The following is a 22568-nucleotide window of genomic DNA, read 5'->3' as shown; positions in this document are numbered from 1 at the left end:
TATCCCCCTGCCTCCTTTTACACTGGTTGAGTCCACCTCTCATGACATCTGCTGGTTGAGTATGGGTTACATAAATGTGTCCTGATACTTTTAATCAGATAGTGTTTGTCAGTCCAGTTTCAGTCCTTGATTGCTCAATATTGACATTCCATTACCTGATGATCACTTATCTCCATTCACGTTAAATCCACCATCCAACTGCAGTCATGCACTGAAATGAAAATGATAACCAACAAAAAGTGTTACACTCAGACTAAAGCTTGCATCTGTGTGATTTCGTTCAGAATATGCAAAGCAATATGTGATTCATTTGAAGACTTTCTTGTAAACAGAATGCACTATGTGATTGTCAGTACTAAAGATAGCATCTGACATTATTCAAGGTAGTGTGATAGGGCTACTGCTTTACATGATATAAGTATCATTACATTTTGAAAAGCCTAGAAAAAACTCATTATTTTCACTGCTGATGTATTTTACCATCCCCTTTCTTTTGAAAGAGGTCCTCTAAGAAGGTGAAATCAAACAATGGAAAGTCCAGGATGGAATAGTGACGATATTAAGAAATGGATAGCACAGCTCACACACCCATGGTCACTGTCTTTGGTCACTGTGGTCAGACTCAAGTGTAACACCAAGGCTCAAAAAATAAAGATAAAAAAATAAAAGAACTTTGTTTACAAGAAAGTCTTTGTGTTTCCCTTAGACAGTATACTCAGTCTTTGCTTTTGATATTAGGTGATATAATGTGCTTCTACTTTGTTTATCCTGTGTTTTTCAGCCATGTTCTGTTTGCAGGGAAATATTTCTTTTGTTTTTTTTTTATTATTTTTTAAAAACAGGTAGAATGGTGCTAGTACGTAAATAGCATACACTATAAAAATGACAATATTTAGTTTAGTGCCTTATGAAATAATCATTATTTTAGGGAATGCAGATTTTTCACATGTCAATTATGTCCTCGCACTTACGTCTCTTGGGGTAACCTGGTGGCACACCGCAAGGTACAGCACCGTGGTCAAGTGCTGAGTTGTGGACCTTGTGGCAAACGACGCTACCATCCTGGCCTTGGGCCAGTGCACTTTCCCGTTGATGGATTTCCTATTGGCTGTGAGGAATGTTGTGCTGGCTTCACTAGTACTGTGCAGCTCTATCGACACTATCGATGCCACGTCCAGCCTCAGAGTAATGCTGCTCTAGATAAGCAGGTCAGTTCGTCCGTATTTGTTAATTCAGATATGCACTTGCCAATTACGATAAATATCTCTGGCTGAATTCCAATTATTGTTATTATTATTCTATAGTGTTGTTATTTTCATTATTAATTTGACAGGAGAGAAATATTGTCACTAAAATCTCAAAACAGAATAAAAGGTAACAAATGCACTTCCTTGATTTAGTGCTGCACATTTGAATAATACTGTAAATTGGTGTCTTTTTTAGTGAATCTATAAGATGCTATTTTTGTAATTATTTTGGCTTATCTGCTAAGGAACAACTTGTGCAATGCTTGTAACAAACCATAGAGCATAAAAGTTAAAGCATTAGCTAGTCAAAAGAATTCTAGCTGTTTGAAAACAATCGTGCTTTTTTGTCATAAGTTCACTCAGTATCATTGGCAGTGACACACAAAAGTAGATGTTCTTATCACATTTTGAAAGCCAGCTGTAACTACTTGCATTAGACTCACATTAGGGAGTACCCTCATCCAGCCATCCAGATTTAGGTTTTTAGTGATTTACATAAATTGCTTGAGATGGTCCTTTCGGAAAGGACATAGCGTATTTCCTTCATCAGCCTTGTCTAGTCGTAGCTTTCACTCCCTCTCAAACACCCTCCATGCTGATGGGGCAAGAAATCATAAGATATGAAAGTTTTATCTGGAAACAAAATCAAGTTTGCTGCGAGCGGAGCACTGTATAAATACCAGTAACATAAACCAGCAAGCTGAGTCTCTGTTTCATGAAAGCAGCTAGGTGAGAATCAAAAGGCTCATATGGAATGCTATGGAAGCTGAGCAGCAGGCTGAGATTGGGCTTGTCCTTGTGATCCAGCCCTGGCACCCCTGGTGGCACCTGATGGAAGTAAACTGCAGTGCCTTTGACCCCTTATCAATAATGACCACTGGTGGGGATCTTAAATCCCTCCCCCTGAAATTGGTACATATGGCTAAAAATGTCCCAGCTGAAACCAGCACCAGTGGGGGTGAGAAGGTGAAGAGGCAACAGTCTCCACCAACAGATCTAGGACCATGGCTTCGACTCAACCCTTGCAGGAGGCCTGGGCAAGGGCTGCACTGAGGTGACATCCCATGGTGATAAGGAGATGGAAGTTGGGTAAAGGACAAGAGACCCCAAGGGTGGCAAACCTTATGCCCTTTCTTGGGGTTGGATCCCACATGGATGGAGGCGCGATTGCAACTGTGGTCACATTCTAAGCTGGTTGCAGTGGCAGGTCAGGCAAAAATTCCTGGCCACAATGTTGAACAGCTGATGATCTCTGTGACCTTTAACTTCCCAGTCCTCCCCCTTTGACCCATCCTAGATGTCGGCTGAACGTATGTGCCCAGACACAGGTGCCCTGTGATATTGCAGTGCTTCTATCAAAAATGGCCACTGGTGGAATATTAAATTCCTCCTCCCTAATATTGCTAAGTAGTGCCAAAAATATACTGGCCAGTGATTGGTACTGGAAGGGATGGTTGGGTGGAGAGGCAGCATCTCCGCTAACAGATCTAGGCCCATTGATTTAGGTCTGACTGTGGCAGAAGACCCGGGTGAGGTCTGCTGGGATGGCGGTGTCCCTGTGGTATGAAATTGCTGTAGTGCCATTGGGGTAAGAGATGGTTGGGACAGAGGAATGATTCTGCACCCATAGGTTTCCAACCCAAGATCTCCTTCCCTTCCCATGGGTGAGTGGGAGCACAGGTAAAAGATGTTGAGCCGTGGTGCCAGAAGTGCTGGTAGTAGTTGAGAGACCCAGTTGGTGGTGACTCGGGTGTCTAGTCCAGTGGTCATAGGTGGAAGCAAGGGCAGGGATACAGACTGCGACTGCGGTCACAGGTGCAGTTGGTGGCTATGACAGGTAGACGAATGTGCCCTGATGCGACGTGGCCTTTGACAGCTTCTTCAATCCACCCCAGACACTGGCTGAACGTACCGCCCAGACATCGGCTGAATATCTGTGACAAGACACAGGTACCCTGTGCCTAGGTGGCGTATATCTAGGATTGGCATACTACACAGGAGGTGTAGTATGTGTTATGAAAATAGAATAGCTAATTCACAGAATAAAATTAAAACCATATGGTTAGTTGTGATGGAGGTGTCTGGTCAGCAGCTCAAGGTCGACGATATAAAGTCAGTTCGCAGTAAAAATATTTCTGTTACTGATAAATCACATATATGTACAGTATTTAACAATCAATTTCCGAGCATTGCTGGTGAATTAAATAAAAATTTAGTTTCTACAGGAAATCGTATAACTTTCTTGGCAAATGCCTTTCCGAGATTGATGTCTGAAATACTCCTCTGTGATACAGACAGAGGGAGATTGAGTCAATAACTAAATCACTGAAGACTAAGGACTCTCATGGATATGATGGAGTGCCTAGCAGAATATTAAATTACTGTGCTGCACATGTTAACCCTGTATTCAGCCATATTTGTAATTTTTCCTTTAGGAATGGCCAGTTTCCTGAACGATTAAAGTACTCAGTAGTAAAGCCGCTTTGTAAAAAGGGAGAAAAGGATAATGTCGACAATTTTAGACCTATTTCTATGCCATCAGTGTTTGCTAAAGTTATTGAAAAGGTTGTGGATGTAAGGATAATCGATCATTTTATATCACCCGATTTGCTATCAAATGTACAGTTCGGCCTTAGAAGTCGTTTAACAACTGAAAATGCTATAGTCTCTTTTCTCTGTGAGGTACTGGATGGGTTAAACAAAAGGTTTCGAATGCTAGGCATATTTGTTGATTTAACTAAGGCATTTGATTGTCTTGATCATAAAATATTGCGCCAGAAGTTGGACCATTACGGAATACGGGGAGTAGCTTGCAACTGGTTCACCTCTTACTTTAGGAACAGATAGCAAAAAGTCATTATTCATAGTGTTGAGAATGGATGTGATGTGGGGTCTGAGTGGAGTATGGTCAAGTGGGGTGTGCCCCAGGGATCAGTGTTGGGGCCACTCCTGTTCCTTATTTACATAAATGACATGCCCTCTAGTATTACGGGTAACTCTAAAATATTTCTGTTTGCTGATGACACTAGCTTGGTAATAAAGGATGTTGTGTGCAACATTGGCTCGGTTTCAAATAGTGCAGTTGATGACATAAGTTCATTGCTTGTAGAAAATAAACTAAAGCTGAATCACAGTAATACCCAGTTTTTACAGTTTCTGACACAAAATTCAACAAAACTGGACATTTTAATTTCACAGAATGGGCATATGAAGAGTGAAACTGAACAGTTCAAATTTCTAGGTGTTCAGATAATTAGTAAGCTGTCATGGAAAGCCCACGTTCAGGATCTTGTTCAAAAACTTAATACTGCCATTTTTACTATTCGAACAGTATCAGAAGTGAGTGATCGTTCGACACGAAAATTAGTCTGCTTTGCTTATTTTCATTTGCTTATGTCATATGGTATTATATTTTGGGGTAACTCTTCCCATTCTAAAAGGATATTTTTGGCCCAGAAATAGGCAGTTCGGGCAGTAAGTGGTGTAAGTTCATGACCCTCTTGTTGACCCCTGTTCACCAATCTGGGTATTTTGACACTGGCCTCTCAATAAATATATATATATATATATTCCTTACTGTCATTTCATGTTAAGAATATTAGCTTATTCCCAAGATTAAACAGTTTTCACTTGGTTAATACTTGACATAAATTAAACCTTCATTTGGAGCGGACATCCTTAACTCCTGTGCAGTAAGGTGTGCAGAACACTGCTGCATCCATTTTCAATAAGCTACCACTAGAATTCAAAAATCTTAGCAGTAACACAGGCCAATGAAAAACTTTTTAGAAAAACTTTTTTACTTTGATAGCTGATCTTTATAGATTTTTGTGAACTGAATTCGAATCTATCCTTAGTTTTTTTGTATCACCCATAGTTTTCGAGTAATACACTTTTTATTATATAGTATAAAAATTCTATGGGATAATGAAACGCTTTGTTCCAACATAAGCTTGGTTTGTATTTACAGTAAGCTACATGAAACAATGATATGTATTAATAGAGGTTTCACTTGCCAGCTGGAATTGGTTTGCATTTTCTTTCTCTTTTTTCTTTGAAGCTTCTTGTGTAGCTTTTTCTATGATGAGTCGTTTGCTGAACTTCTCGGTGAAGTGACCAACAGTAGTCCCCCATTATGTTGGTGTTCCAGCAGCGTTGGTAGCGTTTTTCCATCACTTTAATGTCCTTGTGAAAACGCTCTCCTTGCTCCTCACTAACATCTCCCATTTTGTCCAGGAAGTAATCAAGGTGACTGTTCAAAAAGTGAACTTTCAGGCTCATGAAACATACTAAAGTTTTAGCCTTTATAACATTGTAGTTATAATGGAAACATATTCTGGGTCTTTTTCAGGTCCTAAGAACTTTGTAACGACTTGCTTGAATGATACCCATGCTTCTTTCTCATTTAAAATCATTGTGGATTCAAAGTTAATATCAAACATCAGTTTTCTAATGTCAGGTTGACAAAGACATCTTCTTTTAGTTTTGCTTCTGGAAGGTGTGGAAACTTTTGGCAGAGATACATAAAACATGGTCCATCTTTAGTTAAAGCCTTTACAAACTGTTTCATTAGGCTTAAATTTATATGTAGACATGGCAGAAGTATGTTTTTTGGATCTACAAGGTTTGAGTGTAGAATGTTCTTCTCACCAGAGTTTAAAGACTCCCTCACAGGGCAGTTCTTTCTGCACCAGTGTTGATCCCTAGCCCTACTGTCCCATTCACACAAGAAACATGGAAATTTGGTAAAGCCACCTTGCTGACCAAGGAGCATGAATGTTACTTTTAGATCGCCACGTATCATCCAACCATGAGCAGAATAGCCTATTTTATTTAGCACCATTTCTAGGTTTTCAAAGCTTTCTTTCATATGTACAGAATGTCCAACAGGTGTAGATGCATACATGTTACCGTTGTGTAATAAAACTGCATTCAAACTAGTTTTGGATGACTCAATAAACAGCCTCCAGTCTTCCTTTTTGAATTCAGTACCAAACTCATTCATTAGACCGGGAATGTCTGAGCAGTACACTAAATCACCTTCTTGTTGAAAAAACTTGGTAAATTGCTGCTCTCTCTTTTATAAATGTATATGCTGGTTCCAACTGCCAATAAGTTATTTTCTTTTAATCTAGAGCCAAGCAATTTAACCTCCCCCCCCCCCCCCCCCCCCCATCCCAGATCCCTAACCAAATCGTTAAGCTCGGTCTGAGTAAATTTGGGCTCTAGATTTTCTGTTTTACAATAGAATTCATCCTCATCTGGTTCATCTAAATCAGATCGTACATCAGAAGATACTTCTGTTGTTGGAATAGAACTTAAATCATCTGGTGGCTCAGGAACCGGCAAATCTACACCATGCCCTACTAGTTGGATGGCAGACAGAAGGTTAGGGTAGCTTATTAGCTTGTTGTTTTTCAAATTATGACCAGTAATATCAACACTGCAAAAGCAGCAATTATCAGAGTGATTTCTTGGCTCCCTCCATATCATAGGAACAGCAAATCTAAAAGCTTTTTTCGCCTTTTTGGGCCATTTTCTCATATCTTCAACACACACATAACATACCTTGTGTGGCAGCCAAGATACATCTTGATCTCCAAGTTTAGATCCAAAGTATGATAGATAAACCTTTTTCACAAAGTCTGTAATGTTTCTTTGCTGTTTTTTAATCACAAATTCACCATAAATATAACAAAAACTGACAGCAGAGTTTTTACAACCACGATTAGACATTGTACTAAGCACATGTACAGGAAACGGGAAAGTGAGGTTAGGTTGTCAGTAAGCAAAACACCATCTATTAACACAAAAGCAGAATCGACCTTTTTTTGCCAGCAGATGTTTTTCAGTAGTGCTACCACCATCATCTACATTCATTACACCTCCTTTTTAAATTATTGTAACTATAAAAAAGCTGTTAAATTCTTTAAAATATAGATCTATTTAATAAATTTAATTGTAAAATGTGAAGAAACGGTGGGTGATAGAGTTTTTTGAGTATCATATTTGGATTTCCCACCCTAAAAGACATAAGAATAAGGTATTATCAGCAAAAAAGTTTCTCCATTGTTGGCCTGTTTAATCCACACGCTTTCAAATTGAAACTGAAGAGTTTCCTCGTGTGTCACTCCTTCTGTTCGGTCGAGGAGTTCCTTGAAAAATTAGGCTGATTCTTGTTGTATTGTTATTGCATTTAATTAAACTTATGGCTTGACTTTTTTCAGGTTCATAAACATTTTATTTTTATCTGTTATTACTTTTATGTTGTAAATTCATGTACTGACGTGTTTCATGATCTTGGAGATTTGGTCCTGTGGAACTTGATGTGTAAATAAATAAATAAATAAAATGAAATAACTAAGTAAGACACTCTGCATGGCATTGAGCTGGTAGTGCAGTGTGAAATAATTGTGAAGACACACTGCATGGCATTGAGCTAGTAGTGCAGTGCGGAATAACTGCAAAAAGCTGGGTTGACACGGTGAGAAACATGCACTGCCTGCCCTTCCTGGACTGCCGACGTAACCTTCCTAAGGAATTGGTCATAGTACAATGCAGAGGATACTTCATGCACCATCAGTGGAAATTCAAACAGGTTTGTTGGTAAGTATTGATGAAGGACAAAACACAGTTTCCTGGCAACCAAATTCTACACTGGTGTCAAAAGACGGTGGGACAGTGTGTCTTCCTTGACATGTTGAGTGGTGGGGTGAAAATGGCTTTGATGGTGATACCTACTCAAGAGCATTGCCCTTTGCCTGAAGACACTGCACTGTATTGTGCGGGAGCTTGGAACAATGTCCAAACAGGGAAATGCCCGAACAGTCAGCAGGTGGAATTTGTTGCCATACAAATACACATGTAATTTCTCGACTCCATAATCAATCGTGAAATCACCTCTTGTATCTAGGATCCGTGCAACATTTAACATTTTGGAGGCAAAGGCAATGAGATGCTCAGAATCATCTTACAGTTTGTGACAGAAAACTGCTGCAATGTTGTACTGGTATGCATCCAGTGCCAACATCAATGGTAGGCCCAACATGTATGGCATGAAATAGAGAGCCACATTGAAACCGTGCTGAAGGAACTGGAAAATCTGGTGACAAGGAACTTGCACAGCTGATTAGGGGCTGTGCGATCTGTGCCGCTTGGGGATTGATCTTTGCATAATATATTATTTTCTCCAGAAATAAAATACACTATTATTGTAAGATATGGATTGTTCATGCTGCATCATTATTGTAGAGAATATGATGCTCTGGCAGGCATTTGCATAATAAAAAGAAAAAAAAATGTAATAAATCAAGAAATAAAATAGCTACAGATATGTTGCATTCAGGGATGAAAGTTACAGGGCAATACTATCATATGAGATTTCATTTGTTGAAATTGTGTGAATCATTTGAAGTTGGTAATTCAGAGGTTCATTATCATAATTTTTAGTCACTGTAAGTTACTAACTTTTGTTGTTTTAAAGATACTGGAAGTATCATTATGTCACGGGATGTGCCTCATTTTTCTGAGGTCGCAGATGTATTCAGATTTGCTTTCATATTTCTCTGTGAATTAATGTCGAATTTCAAAGAGCTGTAAGTAGCCATCTTTCAGCTTGTCTCAGAGTCCACCGTTGCTGTTGCATTCCATATTTTGTTAAGTGTATGACCATTGTCCAGCTTTCTTTCTGGGATTTTTCCCATTTCCAGTGACATTGCTCACCTTTGTACCTGGCTGGCCCTTAACAGTTACCTAGCCGGGTAGGCAGCAGTGCACCCTGAGCACTGGGCCTGCTAGTGTTCAGCCTTACAACAAATTCACCTTACCTCATACGAACTCTGGGTGGCTGATTAGCACGCCTTCATATATGTAACATTACATAACTTAAACACTAATGTGTAAGCAGTAAGCAGTTATAGAATCAAGACAATGAGAAGTCATAGACTATTGTCATTTCCATCACAGGCCTGTCTTTGCCTTATATATATTTATTTTTAATGATGAACTAGTTTCAGATACTGACATTCGTTGTGACTTATCTGTAATAGGTATAGATGTACTACCTAAAGCTGAAGGGTTGGTGCCAGCATCTTTATGATTGTGTCGATGTAGTCGTGCCTAGGTGCAATGCCTGTGAGAGTAAGAATGTACCCGACATAGGTGGTGTTAGAGGCAAAGAAATTACACTTTTCAACCAGCAGTGCAAGCCATTTTCCTGGACTCATCTAAATAGGGATTCAAGATTCTGGTATGTTCCGCATAAGTTAGCTCCATAACAATAATGTTGTCCAAATAATTCACACAGTGTAGGATATCATCAATCAACTGTTCCAGATGCTTTTGAAAAATGGTGGGTGTATTCGCAGTCACAAATGGTGAGTGATTGTATGGATAAAAGCCAAATAGTTTATTTGAGACAAGCAACTTCGTGGCCCTCAGTCAGTCTTGCCCATAGCTTCACCGAACAAGGCAAGGGGTGAAGATGTTAGACTGCTGGGAGTTGATAGTGGAGTTAAAATTACCATAAACGCATAACAAACTTTTGGATTTTTAGTGACCATTGAGAACATCAAACATTGATGAACGGAAAGTGGAGAAGTAATACCATGGTCCTTACGCCGTGCGAGTTTCACGTCATGTACTGCAAATGAAAGCAGTTGGTTGGGGTAAAACTTAGGCACTGCAGAAGGCTTAAGGGAAACGTTTAAACATCTGCTAATAGGAAGAGCATAGGACATCCAGATCAGAAAACAGTACTGTTTCTGACAGTAAATTAACTTGGTCCTTTATTTTGAACCCAAAGCTGGTGAAAGCTCCAATCTATAGCTGTTAGTGGCAGTAGGAGAGCATAAAACCTGGAAGGTTAAGACGCTTTCAACTATTTTTGTACTTAGCTGCCAGCAACATTTCTCCGAGGAGAGAAACACCACAGTGACAGTAAGACAGGACCCAGCACAGGTCTCATTGCAGCAGAGGTGAACTGAGACAGTTATATGTATCATCGTTGATTAAAGACAATGCAATGCCGATCTGCAGCTTGAATTCCGCAGGCTGGCCACAAAGCCTCAACTACACTGTGAGCTTTCACAGTGGTAGGGGACCTACCTGCTCCTCTACTGTGACAACATGGACTGCCTTGTTGTTTTCACACTGTGGCTCACCCCACAGCTGGTGCGCTACTTGTTGACACACATCATCTAGGTGACCGCACTTGCCAAAGACCCACAATCTGCTGAATGATACAAGCAGTGGCTTTTCTTATGCTAACTATTGCAGTCAGAAATATTGAAGCTTTTTCAACTCTGGTGACATATGTCTCAACACTTTAGGAGGGATGGACATTGCTGACTCATCCTATTAACTCTACCAAAAAAGTCCATTGATGCTGAGGAGGGAGTAGAATAATTGATGCACTTAAAGTCTCACATTAGATGCTGGCAATCTGAATGCCTATGAAGTCGGGTGAGGTTTGTAGGCAGAAGTATAGGATGATGAATTGGAATTGTCAGTTGACCACTGAGTGTGATGGCAATTAACATCTTAGGAAACATTAAAGTCTTATGTAAAAGCCTGCCGAGCCACTGAAGCATCCTCAAAAGATTTAACAATGTGAAGCGTATCGCCAAGACCAGGCATTTGCAGTAACCTCCCTGTCAGGGGGAAGACACGTAGTCATTCTTGAATCGACAGTTCTGCATATGAAACATTATAGTTCCGGCTCTGAAAATTGCACCTGCAAATCAGCAGCCCATGCTTCATACGACTGTCCACATTGCTTACAACACTCGTGAAACTGGAAAGTATCCATAGCCAGGTGCATCTGCTGACTAGTATTTGGTTAACAGAGCACTCAGATCATTGAAAGACAAATCACAGGGGTCTAAGAATGCTTTCAGTTTCTCCTCTACCTTGTATCAACAGTGGAATTGAAAACAACAGAGTTAGACATCTCAAATCTCTGCAGACTTGTTGTCTGCAATGAATGGTTGTAGTGGGGGCAAAGCCATGGCCACTGACTGATGTGGTTGTTTCCACTGAAACATGAGCTGGAGAGGAGTGGCATGCTGCTCTGTGCAGCTGCTCTTGAGCAGCAAACTGTTTCTTCTGCTGCTGCAATGACAGCTGTTGCAGTCAGAGTTGGGGTCCATAACATAGGAATTGGAGGCAAACACATCATCATAAACATGAGAGGGTAAGAACTCATTGCCACTAAAGTGTGTGCAGCAGATACGAAAGCATAATCCCGAAAGAAAGCCAAGGTTGTCATGAGTGGAGCACTGAACAAACACCGATTACGAAAGCCAGTAAGTCACAATCCAAAGCAGAATCAGTTTTCTAATAGCAACTTGGTGAGAATTGAAAAAGTTCATATGGTGTGGTAAGTTGCAATAGGGCTCACTCATGTGACCCAGCAACGGCAGCCCTGCTGGTACCTGACAGAGGGTAACTGCTGTTCCTCTGACCCCTGCTCGATAATGTTGGCTGGTGGGGATATTAAATTTTTATTATTTGTTGTACTCAACAAATACAAACTATTTTTATACAGGTGACATTTTTTGTCTCTAATCTTTTCATTTTAGTTGTATAACTTCATCTTTGTTTCACAAAGTTTTTTTTCCGTTTTTGTTGAGATAGTTACATTTTTTCATGTGTCTGTTGCCTCATTTTATTTGATGGCAGCTCTAAACTCACTCACTCTATTGCAGGTCATACTACTCATAGTGTGAGAAGGAGGGTGGGGTGTTTCAGTTAGTTTATTAAGTAATATTTCAGGTAATTTTTTATGCAGTTTCTCATAACACCTATGTTACTATAAAATGATACATTTACATCCATACTCTGCAAACCACAATGAAATGCTTGCCAGAGGCTTTATCCCATTGTACCAGTTATTAGGGTTTCTTTCTGTTCCATTCACACATGAAGCACAGAAGAATGATAGTTTGAATGCCTCTGTGCATGCTATAATTATTCTAATCTTGTCCTCATGATCCCTATGTGAGCAATATGTAGGGGGTTGTAGTATTTTCCTAGAGTCATCATTTAAAGCCATTTCTTGAAATTTTGTTAGTAGAATTTTTCAAGACAGTTTACGTCTGTCTTCAAGAGTTTGGCAATTCAGTTTCTTCAGCATCTCTTGAACACACTCCCACAGGTCAGCCAAACCTGTGAACATTTGTGCTGCCCTTCTCTGTGTATGTTAAGTATCCCCTATTAGTCCTGTTTGGTATGGGTCCCACACACTTAAGAAATATTCTAGAACTGGTCACATGAGTGAGTGATTTGTAAGCAATCTCCTTTGTAGATTGATTGCACTTCCCTAGTATTCTACCAATAAGCCAAAGTCTACCACCCGCTTTATCCACAATTGAGCCTATGTGATCATTCCATTTCATATCCTTGCAAAGTGTTACACTCGGGTATTTGTACGAGTTGACCAGTTCCAACTGTGACTCATTGAAATTTCAGTTATAGTATACTATGATTTTTTCCATTTTGTGAAATGCACAGTTTCATGTTTTTGAACATTTAAAACAAGTTGCCAATCTTTGCATCAGTTTATAATCTTATCAAGATCTGACTGTGTATTTATACAGCATCTCTCAGATAGTAATTCATTATAGAGCACTGCATGCCAAAAGTCTGAGATTATTATTAATGTTGTGCATGAAGTCATTAATGTACAACATGAACATCAAGGTTCCCAACACACTTCCCTGTGGCACACCTGAAGTTACTTCTACATCTGATGATGATTGAACATTTGACAATAAGCGTAGGCGTGTCACTGAGTCAAATACTTTTCAGAAATCAAGAAATACTGCCTCTACCGGACTGCCTTGATCCAAAGCTTTCAGTATGGTATCTTAGAAAAGTTTGAGTTGGATTTCACATGAATGTTTTTGGAATCCATGCTGATTGGTGTGAAGGAGGCCATTCTATTCAAGATACTTCATTATGTTTGAGCTCAAATTATGTTCTAAGATTCTACAACAAATCGGTGTCAAAGATATTGGATGATAGTTTTGTTGCCCACTTCTACGACCCTTCATGTTGATGGGTGTTACCTGTGCTTTCCTCCAACTACTGGGCACTCAACTGCAAATTCGGTATAGTGTCTGACAGGCATTCCATTGTTCCATTTTAACAATTTCAGCTGTTCCTCAACAACACTGATACTTATACTTGTTTCATCCATCTTTTCAATGGTACAAGAATTAAATTGGGCAAGTCACCTGAGTTTTCCTTTGTAAAAATGGGGATTCGAAAACAGACTTAAGAATTTCAGAGGAAGAAAAGGACCTGATATAGTAGTCAAATGACAAGCTAACATCCAGGTAAGATTTACACAGAATAATTAAGAACCACAGCAGCATAATATGTTTACAGTAAGCAAATTAAACATTAGCCATGTTGTGTGGAAGCAGAAGAGTATATTTAAGAGATACCATTTCTAAATAGAATAGGAATAAGTTGTCTTAGAGATGTATGTGTTTAATATTAAACAGGATACTGTACCCTTATGTATAAATGGTGTTATGAATAGGGTAGGTATACCAAAGAAAACAGGATTTACACCTAAAGGAAGGAGACTGGAGATATATTTAGGGCCTATTGTTGTGAAAACTGGATAGTTATTAGGGGATAACCTTCTGAGGAAGGAGGTGTAGTTGATGATTTCTACAGAGGTAGACTACTGTTGTAATTTCTCAGACTTTCCTAACACTGTGTTGACATCTTGCGATACCTTAGGTTTCTTAGAATACTGTTGGTTTTGAGGCTTACTCCAAAGTTGCGTAACAGAGGGACCTACCTTTTTGTACTGGTCTTATTTATATACTGTTTTAATAATATACTGATTTGCTTTGTATGCTGTTGACATTGTAGGTAGTAAGGAGTAAAGAAGTGTACGATGGAAGGCAACAAAAAGTTGTTAAAGTGAAATATGAAATGTCTGATAAGAAATCTGATCAACATTAAGATATTGTTGGGTATATCCAATGACCTAACAAGTAAGCATATTATGCAAGTATACCTTGGCACATTTTGTATAGGTTTTGCATACCTTTCAAATGGGTGGTAATAACAGTGTTTGCTATGAGTTTTGTATTTGCAACCTGTTAAATAAATCTCATGATTGGGTTTGTACACATTTTTTAGGGGAGGTTAGCTCAAGTTAATATGAGCGGGATAAACATTTACCTATGCACAGTTCCAAGTTTCTTAGGTACTCTGGTCAATTAAGAGACGGAACTTGCTATTTCAAAGTATTATGGTGTTAGAACAAATTTTTGGGGCCTGTGGACGTGAAGCCAGTGGCGTCTGTTCTGTAGGATTGGCAAACATCTTTTTCCTCCATCCCATAAGTGAAGTACCTATCAGGCAGGGATCCTTGGGCTGGGGAATAGGGTGAGTATTCGTACTGAGTGTCTGTTGTCTTTCTTTTTTCTATTATGTAGTAGATAATGAGAACTTATTAAATCTTCCAGATTCCAGAACAAGAATAGGAGTAATGATGAAGGATCCATATTAAGAATAACTACATTATTTGTCTGAATAGTACTCAAGAAGCAAGAGATTATAAGTGGAGAGCTATGAGGTTCACAGTCTGAATGTATAAACATTATTTCAGACATAGGAAACAACTGGATCTCAGTAACATAATAATTGCAAATATCATTGCACTTCCCAAAACAGATGTGCATTGCACTGTTTCTGATATTAAACGTGTGTGAAAAAAGTTGTGCACAATTTGTTTCCAGGGTTTTGGTTGGTGTCAAGTGACTGATTTATTTTTAAATGAAAGTTATTGCTTCTGTGATTGGCAAAAATTATTAAACTTGGATATCTGCGTATAATCAGAAAGTCAAAAAGCAGGGTTCCAGAGGCAGATCTGGCTTAGCAATGACAAAAAGAAAAGAAGCATGAATAGGCTACTCAGAAGTAAAAGGCATTGTTCCAGAGGCAAATCTGGCTTAGCAATGACAAAAAGAAAAGAAGCATGAATAGGCTACTCAGAAGTAAAAGGCATTCTTGTTGCCTTTTTTTTATTGTAGAGTCATTCATATGGAGTTCACATTAAATGGACAAAAAAGAAATACAGCATTTTCTTTTCATGTACTCAGGTAACTCGAGAAAAAGTGTCACAGGTGCCTGTTTTAAATTGCAGCATGTGTAAATGCTTCACCAAGATGATGCATTGATCCATACCGCATTGAAGGTTAGGGAGTTTTTGGCTAAAAAGAAAATTCCAGTGCTTTTCTGTTCACCGTATAGCCCAGACACAGCCTTATGTGACTTCGTTTTGTTTAATCTTTTTAAACTTGACTTATAAGCAAACTATTTTGGGATCATTACAGACATACCAGCTAAATTGACAAAAAGAACTCTATCCGAACAAGCATTGGAAAGTACAATGGTGCTGTGTCATCCTCAGCCGATAGGCCTCACTGGATGCAGATATGGAAGGGCATGGGGTCAGCATTCTGCTCTCTTTGCCATTATCAGCTTTCATGACCAAAGCTGCTACTTCTCAATCAAGAAGCTCCTCAATTGGCCATATAAGGGCTGAGGGCACCCCACTTGCCAACAGCTTGCTGCAGGCCTGGATGGTCACCCATCCAAGTCCTGACAGCGATTAACTTCGTTGATCTGACAGGAACCAGTGTTACCACTGCACCAAGGCTGTTGGTACAAACAAACATGCAAGCAGCTATGACAGATACTTCGACAGTTTCGTGGTTAAAGTCTTTCTGAACTGGAGAGGGGGATATTGGATGTGATGCAGACACTTTGGGGACTGGAATAAATTTTTGATCTGCAGTGGAGTGTGCACTGATTTGAAACTTCCTGACAAATAAAAACTGTGTGCTGGGCCGGGATTGAACCTGGGACATTTGTGTATTGGAGATCATGAGTTTTGCTTCGAAAGCTAAGTAGATAGAGCTCTTGCCTGCAAAAGGTGAAGGTTCCTTGTTCAAGTCGCAGTCTGGTATCTGACAGGAAGTTTCACTTCTTTGCAAAGTGAAAATTCATTATAGAAACAATACCCCAGTGTGTGGCTAAGCCATGCCTCTGCAGTATCCTTTCTTCTAGGAGAGCGAGTTCCACAATGTAGGCAGAACTTCTGTTAAGTTTGGAAGGAGATGAGGTACTGTTGGAAGTAGGATGTGAGGACTGATCTTGAGCTGTGCTTGAATAGTGTGGTGTTAGGGCAAGGGCCCAGGTCTGAGTTTTGGCCTGGTACTGTTTCTGCCTGTCAGGAAATTTCTAAGGAGACTATTTTGGAAACTATTAAGTGTGTATGGACACCATTTCAATCAAATAATTTTATCAGACTCTCTCTCTCTCTCTCTCTCTTTTTTTTTTTTTTTTTTTTTTTTTTTTTTTTTTTTTTTTTTTTTTGTAGGATCTCCTTTTTGGGAGAGATATCGTGTATTGGATTTCATCTGTTTGGCAGCTGATCAATGTCCACAGTATAGGATGTGTACAAAAACAATCAGGCAACATGTTTCATTTATTTAAGAATGGTCTTTTGTTTTATCAATGGTGTAATGATGGCTATAATGGCGTTATGAAACTTTAGATAGCCAATTGTGTATGTAGATTATACTTTGCATCTGCTGCTGCTGCTGTTGGTGATGTGATGGCAAGCAAATAATGATATACTTATATCATTTTTTGTCAGAAGTAGGTCACGTTTATTTGTTTTCTTTTCCTATTGTTTCAGGCTCCACTTGCACTTCCTGGCACAAATCTGTATGGACCTCCACCACCACAGTCATTACAGTGCCGTGTCTGCCGCACAGAATTTTCATCAGAGGAGCAGATGGCAGCTCACCATATTCCAGATAAACCATTGTCATGTTCACTTTGTGGTAGACAGTTCTGTGAGCAACGGGTACTCCGCATCCACCGAAGACGCTGCCATCCTAATGGTATTCCAGCACAGAGAAAGTCGTACCTCTGTCCCCAGTGTGGAAGGGTCTTTGGTGATCGTGGTCGGTGAGTGGTATAAAGCACATTGTTTGTGAAGCTTAGTGATATTATGACATACTGCAGATAATCAAGTAATTTTATTTTTGTCTTGTGGTAGGCATTCAATGCAAGACATTCATTTCTCGCTTTCCTTTTTAAGACATTCATTTCTCGCTTTCCTCTTGTCTAGTGCTAACATCATGCGTGTATTTATCTTTTTTGTTGCCAGCCAGTAAAGGCACGCACTGCTTCCATTCCATGTCTTTCATTATTCAATAAGTCTTGTAAGTTGTGTTATTCCACAGAAATTCTTCATTATCTCTTTGTATTTTTCGATTGGTGCTCTTGAAAGGCTTTGATAAGACTTCTTCAACAACTGTCTTATAAGTGCTGTTTGGAAAAGCTCAACACTACCTTTCTAATTTTATTTTATTTTTATTTTTTATTATTTTTGTATTATTTGTGTGTGTTTGAGGGCCCACAGCCTCAGTTTGTATTGAGAATGAAATCTGAGTAGGCTGAACTCCTTTTATTATCAGTGCAATTGTTTTATTTCAACAGTGGGTCATTTTCAAGCAAATATCTTTTAACTTCCAGCTTCATTTCTGCGTGTACACATAGAAGTACAATGTATACCTGTCCATGTGTACTGTTGATCTACTGCAATATGAAATGAATCTGCAAGCTTAAGATACGTGCTTGAAAATGACCCACAGTTGAAATTGGACAATTGCACAGATAATAAAAAGAATACAGCCTACTTGGACTATGTTTCCATTCTCAAACCATTTCTGATTACTGTTAACTTGTTTCACATTAGTGAAATGGATATTGACAGTAACCATACCTATCATCAAAAGTATATGCTATAGCAAGAACAAACACAATTTATGGAATATAGTACTTTATAGAGAAACACATGAGATACCATGAAGAACAAGTTGTGCGTAGCACTGAACACATTGACTGGACAACAGTAATACATGTTACAGAATAGGCTGAGCTCTTGTTTGCAATCACTTAAGTAATACTGTTTCTTTGGCAGCTCACGGGAGTGGAGTCAACCCAGCTAACTTCTGTAAGTGGGCCTGTGAACTGTATGGTTGCATGATCTCTGAAATCATGCACCTCATGAGTGAAGGTACATCACCTCTCCCATCCAGGTTTAGGAAAACCACATACATAAAAACACTTTTGTGCCCCAATGGAGTAAAACGGTAAGAACTCAAAAAATGGTTGAAAGCAGCTTCAGGGGGAGCTTTAAACATCCAAACTACGCGTTCGGCCTCACCGTTTGATTTAGGATGAAACGGGGGAGCTGTGAGATGGTGAACACCAGTAGCCTGACAGAAAGATGCAAATTGTCAACAAACAAACTGGTGATGGTTACCAGTAACTACGGTATACAGAAGTCCCTCAATTGCAAGAATCTTAGACAGGACTGAAATAGTGACCACCGTGGACGCAGGCAGACAAGTAGGGAAATTTGGAATAGGTATCTGTTACAATGAGCCAATACTGATTCAAGAAGGGCCCAGCAAAATGGACATGTAGATGTTCCCATAGGCATTGCTTTGTTGGCCAGGGGAAAAAGACATCCACAGAGCCTCGTGTTGCTGAATACAGTGAGTGCAAGCAATGATAAGCTGCATAATGTCCCCACCTATGCCTGATCAATACACATTCTGGCGGACCAAAGCTTTGGTGCGAGAAGTCAGACACACAGAAGCCACAGTACATTATGGTGTAAGGAAGTGGGATTCACTACTTAGGCAGCAGAGTCCTCTATTGCTAAGAAAAGAATCCCGTCAAACACAAAAAGGTGGAGCTGGAGGGAGAAGTAATTATGCAAGGGATCCGAGGCACTGTCCGGGGATTTTACTGGAGAACCAGGCTGCACAACATAGAGAACCCAACTAAGTACAGGATCCATGGTGAGTGCCGATGCTATTGTGGTGCTAGTGATGGTAAACCATTGACCACAGTCTGGTTCTCAGTATCTAAATAGAAACAATGCGACTCATTGGGGTTTAACACTGGGTCTGGCCTGATTGGAAGGCGAGATAAGGCATCAGCATTGGCATGTTGCATCGTCGGCTGGTAATGGATCTGATAATGATAAAGGGAGAGGAAGAGAGTTCATCACTGGAAAAAATGTGCTACCGTGTTTGACATGGAAGCCGAAGGGTTAAAAAGAGCAACTAACAGCTTGTAATCTGTGATTAAATGGAACTTAAAACCATACAAGAAGATGTGAAATTTCTTGAGGGTGAACCAGTCGCTAAAGCCTCCTGTTCGATCTGAGAATACTGCTGCTAAGTGGAAGTTACCGTATTTACTCGAATCTAAGCCGCACTCAAATCTAAGCTGCACCTGAAAAATGATACTCGAAATCAAGGGAAAAAGAACTTCCCGCACCTGAAATTTGAGACTCGAAATTCAGGGGGGGAGAAAAGTTTTAGACCGCACCTCAAAATCAAAACAAAAGTTGGTCCATTGTAACATGAGACACAATTGACGTTGAATGGATGAAGATACAGCTACAGTAGTTTGGTTTGAGTATAATCTTAACAGTTAAGCTTTACCAAGTAGCCATTGATATGTGTCAGGTGCTCCATCTGTGTTTATACATGCACCCCTCCTTTTCAGATGCTTTGTCTGGTTTGAATCGATTACTTACTTTGCTTTGATGTTATAAGTGCCTTAGTCTTTGTTATAGGTGTTTACGTCACTCTAAGCTGAAAATGCATTATTGTACTGTGTCATGCATTGTTTGTCGCAATCTGATAATGAGTGTTTACAACCTGTCGCCGCTCGCGGCATGACTTGCTTTTGTGCACGCTACTGCCACTTACAATAAAAAAAGAGAGGAATTGTGTCATAAGCGAAACAATGGCAAGAGACTGCTATTTGTTGTTACTTACACTGCTACTTTTTTTGATAATGATCAACAAGAACCAAATAGATTATGTTCTGAACGCGAGTTTAGCGAAAATTTTTCTCTGTTTGAAAATCTTTGCAGGTGCCTCTTTAGTACATTACATTCTGCACAGAAATTAGAGTCATCTTAGATTTAAAAATCTGGTCAGTTGTTGTGCTTCATTTCTGACTGTATCACTATTCAGCATAAGAATAATACGAATATAAACATGACCTGATATGTATATTCTTCTGCGTGTGCTGTTGTCTCTCTCTAGTTTTTTAGTTTATTAAGCAGACAGGATGTAAATGAGATAGCAGCAAACGCGAAAGAATACATGGCGTAATAAATAAGATTCTTCTACCTTTTCTTTTAATTTATTTACTGACGCAGATGTTTTGGCACCATTATTTATCTTTGTGCCTGCAAAGCTTGTCTGTGTAGTGGTACATATAATCTACGGCAGAAGTTAGTTGTGGCGGCACCTACCAACATTTTTAGAACTTCCGCTTACTTTGCACTCGATTCTAAGCCGCAGGCGGTTTTTTGGATTACAAAAACCGGAAAAGTGCAGCTTAGATTCGAGTAAATACGGTAAAGTCTTGCTAGCATAAGCAGTGGGTCTTTCAGACCTTTTCGTGTATTCGTGTGTCAATAACACACAAAGACTGTGCTGAGAGGCACCTGTAGCCAACATGAGATGCTGACTCGACTGAAAAATGGCCAGACACGGGGCAGATTGAAGCTTAGATTTGAGCAAAGCAAATGCTTGGTCACAAGCCAGGGACCAGAAAAAAGGCAGATTTTTACGCAAAAGCGCGTGCAGTGGCTGAACAACAGTGGATGCGCCTGGTAAAAAGTTATGATAGTACACAACTTTACTTAGAAACACGTACAATTTATTTAGAAACACTTGAAGTTCCTTAACAGAGGTCAGCTGCGACAAAGCTGCAATTGCGTCTACATTTTGATGCAACAGGTTGAGAAACCTCAACACTTAGGTACTCTGCTGACAGCTGAAAAAATAAAAGATATGGCAGGATTACACTTGAGACCTGCAGACAGCAAAACAGGGAACAACTATCAGAGATTGCTAAGATGCTCTTTAGAGGAAGAACCTGAAAGAACATATTGTTGACGTAATTGATGCAGCCAGGTAGAGAGGCTGTCAGCTGTTTTAAAAAAGTTAAAAAATTGCAGGCATGTGTTGATATTGGTATTGGCGAAAAGGTGTATTGACAACTAGAAGGCACCTAGTGGCCTCACCCAATGGGAACTGCAGATATACTTCTGACAAATCAGTCTTGGGAAAGTAGTGCCCACCTTAAAATTTTGTGAGAAACTTGTCAGGGTGGGGCAAAGGGTAGATATATATCACAGAGTGTACATTAATCGTGACACTGAAGTCACCACAGAGGCAAAACTTACCTGTTGGCTTTTTTAGAATGACCAGTGGTGTAACCCATTCACTTGAAGAAATAGGCCAAATGACATCGAGTGATGATAAATGGTCTAATTCGGCCTTGACAGAGTCGCGCAACGCAATAGGGACATTCCATGCCTGGGAAAAATGATGGCAGGCTGACACTATCTTGGTAATGTGGGCCTGAAAACCAGTGGCACAGCTGAGCCCAGGGGGAAAACAGAGACAAAAGCTCAGTGCAGAGGTACTCCAGTTGCTGATATGGAACTTGATCTTACACTAAATTTACGTCATTGACAATGAAGAAACCAAAAGCATTAAACGCTTCTAACACGAACAAGTGTGTGGTGTGGGTATGATCCGAAGGTGAGAGGGTGAACAACAGATCTGTAAGAGACAGGAGGATGGAATCTGCTGTTCATTGCAGCTAACCAACTTCCCTGAAACCTGTGTGAGGGAATGGGAGCTCAAGTCGACGTACATTTGTACATTTACTGTCCGCAGCTTGTGGTCTTGCGGTACCGTTCTCGCTTCCCGAGCACGGGGTACCGGGTTCGATTCCCTGCGGAGTCAGGTATTTTCTCTGCCTCGAGATGACTGGGTGTTGTGTGTCCTTCATCATCATTTCATTATCATTGACTCGCAAGTCACCGAAGTGGCGTCAACTAAAAGAGACTTGCAATACGGCGGCTGAACTTCCCCGCATGGAGCCTCCCGGCCAACAATGCCATACGATCATTTCATTTCATTTGTACATTCACTAAAGTCACCACAGCTCATGTGTCCATAAGCATTTTTAGTGGTTTATTAGACACACGCATGTCAATAAACAATTTGTTTAGGAAACAGTCATTGTAGAGATGCAGTTTATGTTCAGCAGTGCTAATGTGTTGGGCACATCACACACAATGTGGCCGGTCTTTTGACACTTGCAAACCGCTCAATGCTTAGGACTCGCAGCATGTTGGACGAAGCAGCAGGAGCAAGATGGAAAGGGGGC

General features: G+C 39.9%; 1 protein-coding gene across 1 annotated transcript in view; it reads left to right on the top strand.

The window, feature by feature from the left end:
- The first annotated feature begins 931 nt into the window (after positions 1–931).
- Positions 932–22568, top strand: part of LOC126162695 (zinc finger protein 160-like) — a 76365-nt gene continuing 54728 nt past the window's right edge. The window contains exons 1-2 of the mRNA XM_049919349.1: positions 932–1208; positions 16978–17252. Coding sequence (XP_049775306.1) covers positions 17077–17252 — 176 coding nt within the window. The 5' untranslated portion in view covers positions 932–1208; positions 16978–17076. The remainder of the gene's footprint in view (positions 1209–16977; positions 17253–22568) is intronic.

The sequence above is a fragment of the Schistocerca cancellata genome, chromosome 2, assembly GCF_023864275.1.
Source record: "Schistocerca cancellata isolate TAMUIC-IGC-003103 chromosome 2, iqSchCanc2.1, whole genome shotgun sequence".
Taxonomy (NCBI): Eukaryota; Metazoa; Arthropoda; class Insecta; order Orthoptera; family Acrididae; genus Schistocerca; species Schistocerca cancellata.
This window is presented reverse-complemented; position numbering and strand designations above follow the sequence as displayed.